Source organism: Boleophthalmus pectinirostris, unplaced genomic scaffold, assembly GCF_026225935.1.
Source record: "Boleophthalmus pectinirostris isolate CB_2022bp ecotype Guang Dong unplaced genomic scaffold, ASM2622593v1 HiC_scaffold_10, whole genome shotgun sequence".
Taxonomy (NCBI): Eukaryota; Metazoa; Chordata; class Actinopteri; order Gobiiformes; family Gobiidae; genus Boleophthalmus; species Boleophthalmus pectinirostris.
Genome location: NW_026570971.1, coordinates 34,760,755 through 34,773,254, shown reverse-complemented (window position 1 = coordinate 34,773,254; position 12,500 = coordinate 34,760,755). Strand labels below are relative to the sequence as shown.

The following is a 12,500-nucleotide window of genomic DNA, read 5'->3' as shown; positions in this document are numbered from 1 at the left end:
ACAGTAAGGCATTCAACTTACAGCATCTAATATCGCCATAGAAACAAATACCAACAATCCAAGTTACAGGTCAGATCTGTGGAGAGGCGGCCCTGCTCACTATAAGATTACGTGATTTTCATGGTGTTTTTGAGCAATAAAAATCAACTGAATGCAAAATGGATGGTCATACAGGCCAAAAAATCTCCATGGAGACAAACATACTGCAGAACCTCTATCAGAAATGTTACACAATGCACCTTTAAGTTTTTTTCTGTTGAAGAGTCAGCCACCTGCTTGTTACCATGGGGACATTATCACTATGTACTGAATAATCCACAGTAATCACCATGGATAAGAAACAGGTGCAGCAAAGTTACAGGTCAGATCTGTGGAGATACAAATCCACCCACAGTAAGAATCAAAGTTTTTCATGGTATTTTTTGAACAATAAAAACACCTGTATTTGAATAAAGCAAAATAAGATGAGTTTAATAAAGACGTTTAATGCCACAGTATGGAACATTCCAGGAAGAACAACTTTGCTGTGACATAAAACATTATGTTTGAAGAGAATAAAGTTTTCACAACAGTAATAGTAGTATTACTAGTGGTAGGAGTATTCCTTCAGCCCTCACAGCCTCTCTAGCGTCGTACTGTGTGATGTTGTAGTATAGGGTGACCAAACGGCCGGGTTTTCATTACATTTCATGGGGCCATTGAACTGAGCGTCTCTCGTAGCGTCTGTGCATCAGAAGGAGTGAGCAGACACACACAGTCGGTCAGTCTGCAACTTGCCGAAGCACAAATGCACATTTAACAATGACTTGTACAATTCTCCGTTTTCCTTCCCGGTCGCGACTATGTCGGGACCAAGGTCATGTGCACAGGTTACGAGGGGAGAGTAGCTCAATGTGGAGGCCCCGCCCCCACCCCTGGTAAAGTGTCCAAGTTTTCACAAACGGAAATATGGTCACCCGATTGTAGTAGTAGTAGTATTTCTGTAGTACTCTCTTGCGTCATACTGTGTGATGTAGTAGTAGTAGTAGTAGTATTAGCAGTAGTACTATTCCTTCAGTACTCACAACCTCTTTAGCGTCGTACTGTGTGATGTTGTAGCAGTAGTAGTAGTACTAGTAGTAGTAGTAGTAGTAGTAGTAGTAGTAGTAGTAGTAGTAGTAGTAGTAGTAGTAGTAGTAGTAGTAGTCCTGTAGTACTCACAGCCTCTCTAGCACTGTACTGTCTGATGCTGTAGTAGTAATAGTAGTAGTAGCAGTAGTAGTAGTAGTAGTAGTAGTAGTAGTAGTAGTAGTAGTAGTAGTAGTAGTAGTAGTAGTCCTGTAGTACTCACAGCCTCTTTAGCGCTGTACTGTGTGATGTTGTAGTAGTAATAGTAACAGTAGTAGTAGTAGAAGTAGTAGTAGTAGTAGTCTAGTAGTAGTAGTAGTAGTAGTAGTAGTAGTAGTAGTAGTAGTCCTGTAGTACTCATGGCCTCTCTAGCGTCGTACTGTGTGATGTTAGTAGTAGTAGTAGTAGTAGTAGTAGTAGTAGTAGTAGTAGTAGTAGTCCTGTAGTACTCACAGCCTCTCTAGCGTCGTACTGTGTGATGTTGTAGTAGTAGTAGTAGTAGTAGTAGTAGTAGTAGTAGTCCTGTAGTACTCACAGCCTCTCTAGCGTCGTACTGTGTGATGTTGTAGTAGTAGTAGTAGTAGTAGTAGTAGTAGTAGTAGTAGTAGTCCTGTAGTACTCACAGCCTCTCTAGCGTCGTACTGTGTGATGTTGTAGTAGTAGTAGTAGTAGTAGTAGTAGTAGTAGTAGTAGTAGTAGTCCTGTAGTACTCACAGCCTCTCTAGCGTCGTACTGTGTGATGTAGTAGTAGTAGTAGTAGTAGTAGTAGTAGTAGTAGTAGTAGTAGTCCTGTAGTACTCACAGCCTCTCTAGCGTCGTACTGTGTGATGTAGTAGTAGTAGTAGTAGTAGTAGTAGTAGTAGTAGTAGTAGTCCTGTAGTACTCACAGCCTCTCTAGCGTCGTACTGTGTGATGTTGTAGTAGTAGTAGTAGTAGTAGTAGTAGTAAGTAGTAGTAGTCCTGTAGTACTCACAGCCTCTCTAGCGTCGTACTGTGTGATGTAGTAGTAGTAGTAGTAGTAGTAGTAGTAGTAGTAGTAAGTAGTAGTAGTCCTGTAGTACTCACAGCCTCTCTAGCGTCGTACTGTGTGATGTTGTAGTAGTAGTAGTAGTAGTAGTAGTAGTAGTAGTAGTAGTCCTGTAGTACTCACAGCCTCTCTAGCGTCGTACTGTGTGATGTAGTGTAGTAGTAGTAGTAGTAGTAGTAGTAGTAGTAGTAGTAGTAGTAGTATTAGTCCTGTAGTACTCACAGCCTCTCTAGCGTCGTACTGTGTGATGTAGTAGTAGTAGTAGTAGTAGTAGTAGTAGTAGTAGTAGTAGTAGTAGTAGTAGTAGTAGTAGTAGTAGTAGTAGTCCTGTAGTACTCACAGCCTCTCTAGCGTCGTACTGTGTGATGTTGTAGTAGTAGTAGTAGTAGTAGTAGTAGTAGTAGTAGTAGTCCTGTAGTACTCACAGCCTCTCTAGCGTCGTACTGTGTGATGTTGTAGTAGTAGTAGTAGTAGTAGTAGTAGTAGTAGTAGTAGTCCTGTAGTACTCACAGCCTCTCTAGCGTCGTACTGTGTGATGTAGTAGTAGTAGTAGTAGTAGTAGTAGTAGTAGTAGTAGTAGTAGTAGTAGTAGTAGTAGTAGTCCTGTAGTACTCACAGCCTCTCTAGCGTCGTACTGTGTGATGTTGTAGTAGTAGTAGTAGTAGTAGTAGTAGTAGTAGTCCTGTAGTACTCACAGCCTCTCTAGCGTCGTACTGTGTGATGTTTGTAGTAGTAGTAGTAGTAGTAGTAGTAGTAGTAGTCCTGTAGTACTCACAGCCTCTCTAGCGTCGTACTGTGTGATGTTGTAGTAGTAGTAGTAGTAGTAGTAGTAGTAGTAGTCCTGTAGTACTCACAGCCTCTCTAGCGTCGTACTGTGTGATGTTGTAGTAGTGTAGTAGTAGTAGTAGTAGTAGTAGTAGTAGTAGTCCTGTAGTACTCACAGCCTCTCTAGCGTCGTACTGTGTGATGAGGCCCTTGAGCTTCTCGGCCAGAGCGCTGTTCTCCTGCAGGAGCCTGGTGTTCCTGGTGCTGTGTTCTTCGATCTGGGCCTGGATCTCCGTCAGCGTTCCCTGGAAGTGACTCGTGATCTCCTTGCGCTTCAGGTCGTCCTCTCGGCACCGCTGCAAAGTCTCCTCCTGAAACACAAACACACAGTCAGACACGGAGAACACGCTAAGTTCACCACAACACTTTACAATCCCTGTAGTTTAAACTGGAGACAGGTCAGAATCCTCAGGTGGAGTTTGTGTCCACATGAAACAAAAACTGACAAGTAGTAGTAGCAGTAGTAGTAGTAGTAGTTGTTGTTGTTGTAGTATTACTTTTAGTGTTTTGTTGTGCCTCTGTAGCTCTCTGCACAGTGCTGGTGTAGTAGTAGTAGTAGTAGTAGTAGTAGTAGTAGTAGTAGTAGTAGTAGTAGTAGTAGTCACACTGGTTTTAAAATCACTGCATTGGCTCCCTGTGAGTTTCAGGATTGATTTTAAAGTTCTTTTTATTGATTGATTGACTGATTGATTGATAGCATCTTTCAAGATCCCCAAAGTGCTTTACAGTTCATTATTCAGTCACTCCACACTCAGTGGTGGTAAACTACTACTGTAGCCACAGCTGCCTTGGGGCAGAATGATGGAAGCGAGGCTGCCAATCTGCATCATCAGCCCCTCCGACCACCACCAACACTCACACTCACACTCACACTCACACTCACACCACTTTCATACTAGGCAATGTGGGTGAAGTGTCTTGCCTAAGGACACAATGACAGTTTTTTACCACCAGCACCCCACTGTGGCACCTGGAATTCCTAGTGGTCTCCCATCCAAGTACTACCCAGGCCCAGCCTGCTTAGGTTCTGAGATCTGACGGGGTTAGGCTTCTACAAGCCGGTATGGCCACATTTTACTGGTTTTTAAAAGTCTTAATGGTCTTGGACCTTCTTATATTTCAGAACTGCTTTTACCCTACAAACCCTCGTGGACCCTGCGCTCCTCCAGCAACAGCTCCTGGTCATTCCCAAAGTCAGGACACACACACAGAACACTCACAGAGAGGCGTCTTTTCAGTATTAGGGCCCCCGTTTATGGAACTGCAGATGGAGGAGCTCAGGGCTGCAGAGAACGTTTGTGTTTTTAAGAGCAGGCTCAAGAACCACCTTTTTAGTTTAGCTTTTGATTAAAATCTTATACTTTTACTTGTTTCTATTGTACACATTTTATTATATTTATTTATTTTAGGTATATTTTTAGGATTTCCAGTGTTTCCTCTGTAGGAGCGTCTGCATTAGGAGCAGAGGTCAGCTGTGGCTGCTGGGTCTGTCCCGTGGGCTCCTGGTGGAGGGTGGTGCTTGGGCTTCATCTCTCTCCTGGCTCCTGTGGTGGTCCCTGGTGGTGGTGGACGTCTCTCTGCTCCTGGTGGAGACGCCTCCTCTGATGGTGCTTTCTCAACTGGTTCTCCTGTATTCAGCCTCACATTTTACTATAGGTAATTTTATGTATTTTACCATGTTAGGGTGTACATGTGTGTGTGTGTCTGGGTTGTTTGGTTGTGTGGGGTTGGGGGTGTGGGGGTTGGGTAAGTGGGTGGATGGAAATGTGGAATTGTTTTTAATCACTGTAAAGCACTTTGTGTTACATTTTTGTATGAAAAGCGCTTTATAAATAATGTTTGATTGATTGATTGATTGTAGTAGTAGTAGTAGTAGTAGTAGTAGTAGTAGTAGTAGTAGTAGTAGTAGTACCTTTAGTGTCTTGTTGTGCCTCTGGAGTTCTCTGCACAGTCCCTCCAGTTTGCTTCGTGCTAACACAGCTCGGCTGTGCTCAGCCTGGAGCTGCTCCTTCTCCTTCAAAACCTGCAGCAGCTTCTTCTGCAGCAACTTCAGCTGTTTCTGATCACTGCGGTGCTCCTCCAACTGTGATAGACAGGGAATAGAACCAACAACCTCACAGAGACAGGGAATAGAACCAACAACCTCACAGAGACAGGGAATAGAACCAACAACCTCACAGAGACAGGGAATAGAACCAACAACCTCACAGAGACATGGAATAAAACCAACAACTTCACAGAGACAGAGAATAGAACCAACAACCTTACAGGATAACCAGTTATCTAAGCTTTCACACAGGTTAAACATGTACATACTCTACTGGTCAAAAGTTTTACAACACCACACTTTTTCCTGTTTTTTCCTGTTTCCTGTTGACCAAAACATATTCTAAACATTTGATTGATGTGTGTCCATCTTTAGGAGATATAACACTGAACACACTCGTGACTCGTTCTTTTTACAATACAAATCAAATATTGTTGAGAAAGTTCTTCCCAAGTCTGTTGCAGAAGTTCCGTCCATGTGTGACACTTGTAGGTTGCTTCACTCTTCTGTCCGGTTCATCCCAAACCAGCTCCATGGGGTTTAAGTCTGGACACTTTTCAAGCTTTACCATCTTGTTCTTTTTCCTGAGGTAGTTTTGGCAGAGTTTGGTCTTGTGTTTGGTTCTTCTATCTTTTTGTTTTTTTAACCTCTGTCTGTTCAGTTCTTACCTTTGTGTCATTTCCAGCTCTTCATTGGACTTGCACAACTTGAATTGCCGTAAATAACTGGAAAAAATTTGGTGTTCAGAAACTTTTGATCAGTAGTGTCCTGCACTTTAATCGTTAGAACAAATGATGTTTGTTGTGGTTAATAAATGCCTTATAAATGATTTTAGTGAAGAGATTTTTCTCCTCTTAAACAGTAGTGTGCACCCAAAACAGAAGTGCAGCCATTAAATCAGGTCAAAAAATCCATGGACTGTCCCTGCCTTTAGACCAGTGTTTCCCAAAGACTGGGTCGTGACTCTCAGGTGGGTCGCAAGAGATTTTTTTTGATCTGCATGTAGATCTGTGATTTACAGGGCTACATTTAATGCCCAAATAGTCGACTTCTGGATCCTTTTATTTCTGCTTCAGTGACTGTTTTTCATTGTGTAAAACTTGTGTAAAACTAATTGTTCAGAGACAAGATCACCCAGTCAACAATAAAATATCCTCATTATTGTTCAGAAATCCACTTTTATTTTGTGATTTATGAATAATGTTTATTGACTTGGGTCGTGAAGATTTGACTTTTAAAATATGGGTCCCTAGAAAAAAAGGTTTGGGAAACAGTGTTTTAGACAATGGATCACATGTATCGTTTGTGCTAACTCCAGAATATTTATGTTGAAGCTGCTGCTGACTCATGGATCAACAGTGTTGGGAAGGTTACTTTTAGAATGTATTCCCCTACAGATTACAGATTACAGATTACAGATTACACACACCAAAATGTAGTTTGTAACGTAATCTGAATACTTTGGATGAAATGAGGATATTGTAACATAAGACTTTACTTAACCGTACTAAAAATATTATAGAAGACGAGGAGACCCGTCCACGCAGCATGATTTAGTCTTGTTAAATCCTATAGCCCAAAATGTGAAAACAGGAAAATACCACCGTGTAATCCACTTATTTTTAAAAAGTAACTGTAATCCAGTTACTACTCATTAAAACTGTAACTGTAACTGAATACAGTTACTCATAATTTGTACTCTGATTACGTAACTCTGGTACATGTAATCTGTTACTCCCCAACACTGTAGATCAGTATGCACTGTGCTCATCTACATAATATATCAATCAAATGAAAAGATCTGAATACATTTGGAGAGTGTTATCTGTGGGAAAAATGAATGACAATTTCACTTAAAGGTGCATTGTGTAACTTTTCTGGTGGAGGATCCATCAGATGCTTTTCTCCATAGAGATGGTATTGCTAGGGGTGTGCAAAAATATCAAAATATCGTATTGTTTAATGTAGTGATACAGTATCGATATTGTGGGCTGTTGTATCAATGTATTGCCAAGAGTATTTTTTGTATATTGTACTGATTTTTTATTTTATTTTGCAGTTGTTTGTTCATTGGAAGGAAACTTGTTTATGCGACACATTTGACATTTTCACTGTTTTGATGATTTAATGTTTGTGTTTCATATAAACTTTGCACAAGAAGTGGTTTAACAAACACATTTAGTGTGACAGTCATGATTTAGCCTTTATTTACTGAACCGTATCGAATCAATTTAAAATATATCGTATCAAACCGAAAGCTCACTGTATCGACATCATGTATCATGTATCGTATCAGCAACTTCTTAATGATACCCAGCCCTAGTTATTGCTTTGTCTGGAATGTTTCACAGTATGGCATTAAACTTTTTTATTTTCATGGAGACCAAACCAGACTAACTTACAAGTCAGATCTGTGGAGAGGCGAGCCCACTCACAGTCAGAATGTCTGTTTTTCTAGATATTTTTGAGTGGTATGTCACACTGTGGAACATTCCAGGCACAGCAGTGACATATCTATAGAAACAAGCAGGTGACAGAAAAGTTACACAATGCACCTTTAAGGAACCATGTGGTCACTGTTGGTCTCCATGAAGATAAAAAAAAGCTTTAATGCCCGTACTGTGAAACATTTCAGACAAAGCCGGAACATCTCCATGGAGAAAAGCATTTGACGGGCCCTCTACCAGAAAAGTTACACAATGAATCTTTAAGCTCGATATATAGACATTGTACTTTGTTCTGACCAGTTCTGCGTGTTTCTTGATCACAGCCTCCAGCTTCTTCTCGGGCGTCTCCAGTTTGTTGAGACTCTGCATCAGCTGCATGGCCTCTTTCCCTGCAACAAAACCACACCAAACTTTAAAGACATTTCACTTTATTTTACACATAAATTCTCACATCTTTATCTCCACGGGGGAGAAAGAATGAGCGGTATGAAGCGCGTGGGTCAGATATCATAAATAATTCCAGAATTCCGGATTTAAAAGTGCATTTTTATTTCCAGGTGGTTGTAGGAATGTCAGTGTGAAACATGGAGACGTTAAATCAGATCAAATACCTGCACTCTGCCACACTCACAAAAGACACTTATAATGGCTTTTAGAAAGGGCCATAAAAAGAACAAGTGCAAACGTAGAGAGAAGATTTTCACTCCTAAAGGTCCTATAACACACACAATTTAAGCCCTGTTACAATGTTGTTCCCTCCTCAAAAACACACCTGCAGTTGTGTTTTGTTTCATTCACACGTGTTTGAGTAACTCTTTAGTAGTTTAGTAGTTTCACCTTTATCTTTTGTTTATTAGAGATGAACAATTCCAGGCCTAAAATGATCCAAATGATTCTAGTGAAGGTGTATAGTTTAAAAACAGAGTGGAGCTCCTTCTATATCTCCACATGACATCACAAGTTAGAACAAGGAGTGTTTTCTCTTTGAGAACTCAGCTTAAATCTGCAGGGTTTGTGTGTCAAACATGTGAATGAAATAAAACACAACTCCAGGTGAGTTTGTGATGAGGAAACGGCGTTAGAACCGTGTTGTGAAGAGAGTTTAACATGGACCTGTAATAAATGACTTGGGGTAAGTCATAAAACTAGAATCAAATCTGCAGGTGAATCCAAGATGGGCCCAAAAGTAATGTCTCTTCCCCATTTATTTCCTCAATCTGCCTGAGTGACATCTGTAATGTGCACAACTATATATAAAAAATCACTTAAAGTATTAGACAAAAAGCCCACAAATTATCACTATTGCAGAATACTTGACAAATACAAATTCCTAAATTGGGAAAACACAATCAAATATGCAGATTTAATTCTGGTATACAAAGTTCTTGCTCCACCTCCTCTAAAGGAGTTTGTGAAAAGAAATTCAAATCACACAACAAGAGCAGCTCTAGAGGCGATGCTCTGTGCTGTTTAGGAAAAGTACTTTTGGACAAATCTCTTTTGATTATCGAGCAGCTCAAACATGGAACACAGAGAAACTGCTCATGTACGAGAACTTTCAACACTGGCAGCATTTTCTAAAGCTTTAAAACAGTGGTTATTCAATGGTCAAATATGTCACCATGTTTAACCAATTTATATTTTCTTTTATTTTGAGGAGTTGTTGGTTTAACTTTTGGTTTAATTCTTAAACTTTTGACTTTGAACTTCAAATGAACTGTTTGAAACTAATTGTGTGTATAGTGAGTGTGTTGTGTGTATAGTGAGTGTGTTGTGTGTATAGTGAGTGTGTTGTGTGTATAGTGAGTGTGTTGTGTGTAGTGAGTGTGTTGTGTGTATAGTGAGTGTGTTGTGTGTATAGTGAGTGTGTTGTGTGTATAGTGAGTGTGTTGTGTGTATAGTGAGTGTGTTGTGTGTATAGTGAGTGTGTTGTGTGTATAGTGAGTGTGTTGTGTGTATAGTGAGTGTGTTGTGTGTACAGTGAGTGTGCTGGTGTTGTGTACTTTTGTGTGATTGTTGCTGTACTTTTCTTCGTCCTACAGATGATTTTGCATCAACCTGCCGAGGGAATGAAGATGGAAATGAGCCACGTTGGCTATAATCTTTACATATTTACATTTTTAATGTTCATTAATATGTACTGTCCCTTTACAAATAAATAAAATAAGAAATAATAACAACTTGGAGCATTTGGACCAATCAGAATAAGAGCGGAGCCGGAGCGGAGCCGGAGCGGAGCCGGAGCGGAGCCGGAGCGGAGCCGGAGCGGAGCCGGAGCGGAGCCGGAGCCGGAGCGGAGCCGGAGCGGAGCCGGAGCGGAGCCGGAGCCAGAGCGGAGCCAGAGCGGTTAAGAGCGGGGCGAGGCTAAGTCTGACAAAGATCACTTTTAGGCACCTTGAGGATTTAAATATGTATTTAAAAGAAAAGATGTGTTGTGATAATAGGATGTGTTGTGATATTGGGTGGGTTTCCTCTGGGCACTCAGATTTCTCCGATCAACCCAAAACATGCAGAATGGTTCAAATCCTCCAACTAATGGAGGACGTACACTGTGTGATATTTTTGATCGTTTCACTCAGCCCCAGCTCAAACTGTACAACCAAATCACAGGGTTTAAAAAGTCACTGCTCACGATTCATATTCTCACACTGTACGAACGACTTCAACAGAGAGAAACTCTCACGGGAGACGACTGAATTTCAAGCAGGTTCGATTTTCTTGTGACCTACAACTGCAGATCGAGAGCTGGTCTTGAGGTATTAATGATTCTTGTTACATCATGTAAACTACATGAAGCAAAGCCAAAAGTTTTCCTGATAACAAAAAAAGTTGCACAAGTGAAAAACTGTCTCAGAAAGAGCCAAAAATTTCACAGTGTACAGTGAGATAGTCCTGACAAAGACCAGCTGATGATCTGGAGATGGGCCCCACTGCTCCTGACAGATTCAACCCAGACACTGAAAGACGGGACTGTTAAAACATGATTAAAAGTTCATAAAAGTCAGTTTGAATACATCATCTTTAAGACTTCTCTGTGAGTCTCCCCACGTCTTTGTAATAGAGAGGTCTGTCCCATTTTGGTCTGTCCCATTTTGGTCTTTGTTTCACATTTACATCCATCGTCATCATGTGCTGACTCAGACAAACCCACTCACCTCACATTGAATCAATAATACATTTATAAAACACATTATAGAGAATACAGGAGGGGAGGAGGAGCTGATGAAAATGGGGAGAAGGTACATGATTGACCATTACTTTCTCTTAAAATAAAACAGCTGAAGTTCAATCAGTAAAATGCCATGTCCCAAATGTGAGGAAATGTTTTGAAATGACCAAATAAAAAAAATACAAATGAAGGAAGGTAGATATTTTAGCTGCTTTAATTTTATACAAATCCTGGTTTCCCCAATTCAACACAGCAAGAAATCCCTGTGGAGATTTGTCTTCTGCATTTGACCCAGACCCATCTTTCAGAGTCTCTGGGTTGAATCTGTCAGGAGAAGTGAGACTCATCTCCAGATCCTGAGCAGGTCTTAGTTTGGATTGTAGTCCTCACCAACCACTCTCAACACCGGTTCCCCCCAGGTCAGATTGTTAAATTTGCAGATGACACTGCTGTTGCTGTTGTTGTGGGTTTAATCTCGAAAAACAACGAGCAGGCAAACAGACAGGAGGTACAGCTGCTGGAGACCTGGTGCAGAGCGAACAACATCTGCCTGAATCCTTTAAAGACAAAGGAGTTGATAGTGGAGTTTAGGAAGAGCAGCTGTTCATCACCGCCTCTCTACATCATGGGCACAGAAGTTGAAAGGATGTCCTGCTGGAAGTATCTGGGTCTGCACATCACCGACAGACTAACTTGGTCCACTAATGCAGCCAGCATTGTAAAGAAGGTCCACCAATGCATGGACTTTTTGAGGAGACTCAAGGCTGCTGGACTGGACCTCCATGCCCTCATCTCTTTTCATAGATGTGGGGTGGAGAGAGTGTTGACCCAGTCCATCACAGTGTGGAACGGCCACTGCTCAGTCCAAGACAGGAAAGCTCTACAGCGTGTGCTCAGAGCGGCAGAGAAGATCACTGGATGTGACTTTACACCCATCAGTGACATTTACGAGGAGCGCTGCAGAAGATGGGCCTCCAGGATCATGGTTTACCCTTCCCACCCCTCCCACCCTGAGACTGAGGAGCATTAAAGCCACAACATCTCGGTTGAAGTTCAGTTTTGTTTTTTATCCTGAGGCTGTCAGACTTTTGAACAGTGCATCCTGACTTCCTGCTTGTGCTGCCTCTGGGTCCTGGTCAAGTGGTAACGGAGGAAACGGGCAGATTTTTGACATTCAAATGTCTCTTATTCAGAAACTAGAGGGACTATTGAAATAAGTAAAGTATCAGAATGTAGGAAAGAGTTACACTCCAACAGGGTCAAGTTAAACCTGTGATATTCTTTCAAGTTGTTGACAAAAAATAAAAAAAACTGTCGGTAATGGAGGGAATGAAATATGCAGCACTTTTTGGGCAATAAATCCAAACAGTGATAACTCTTGGTTCTCACTTCCATATCCTTAACAAACTGGTTTGAATATTTGCTTCATATACTTTTCTACCATATGGTACAAGATTAGGTTGAAAAACCTCTTACTTTTTGACTCATGAGATTTTTTATTAAGAAAGGTCATGGTAACGGAGGGAAAAGTAACAGAGGGAAAATTGTACAAACAAGTAGAAGGTGCAGGATTTTACATCATTTGTCGCTTTTTTCTTCCGAATACTTTAATATTACTTCAAAATTAAAGGAAACTATTTCTATAAAATATGTCAGTCCTTCCAAGCTAATTTTTATCATTTTAAATATATATATTTTTTAATTCATGTACCTTGATCAACAGTTCAGAGATGGAAAAACACAAGATATGATGAAATACATCCATTTATTTACATGATTTGCAGGTCTTTGAAATTTGAAAATAATTTTTGTTGCATGTTTCATACATGGAACAACGTTTAAAACGTCTGTAACTTTAGAACCAAAAATGGTACAGAG

The 12,500-nt window shown here is 40.7% G+C and overlaps 1 protein-coding gene and 1 pseudogene across 1 annotated transcript in view; both read right to left on the bottom strand.

Moving 5' to 3' along the window:
• txlnbb (taxilin beta b) overlaps window positions 1–12,500 on the bottom strand; it is a 30,913-nt gene that overhangs the window by 5,449 nt on the left and 12,964 nt on the right. The window contains 3 exon segments of the mRNA XM_055154530.1: window positions 3,076–3,270; window positions 4,872–5,042; window positions 7,751–7,842. Coding sequence (XP_055010505.1) covers window positions 3,076–3,270; window positions 4,872–5,042; window positions 7,751–7,842 — 458 coding nt within the window.
• Window positions 3,918–4,034, bottom strand: LOC129411472 (5S ribosomal RNA; annotated as a pseudogene).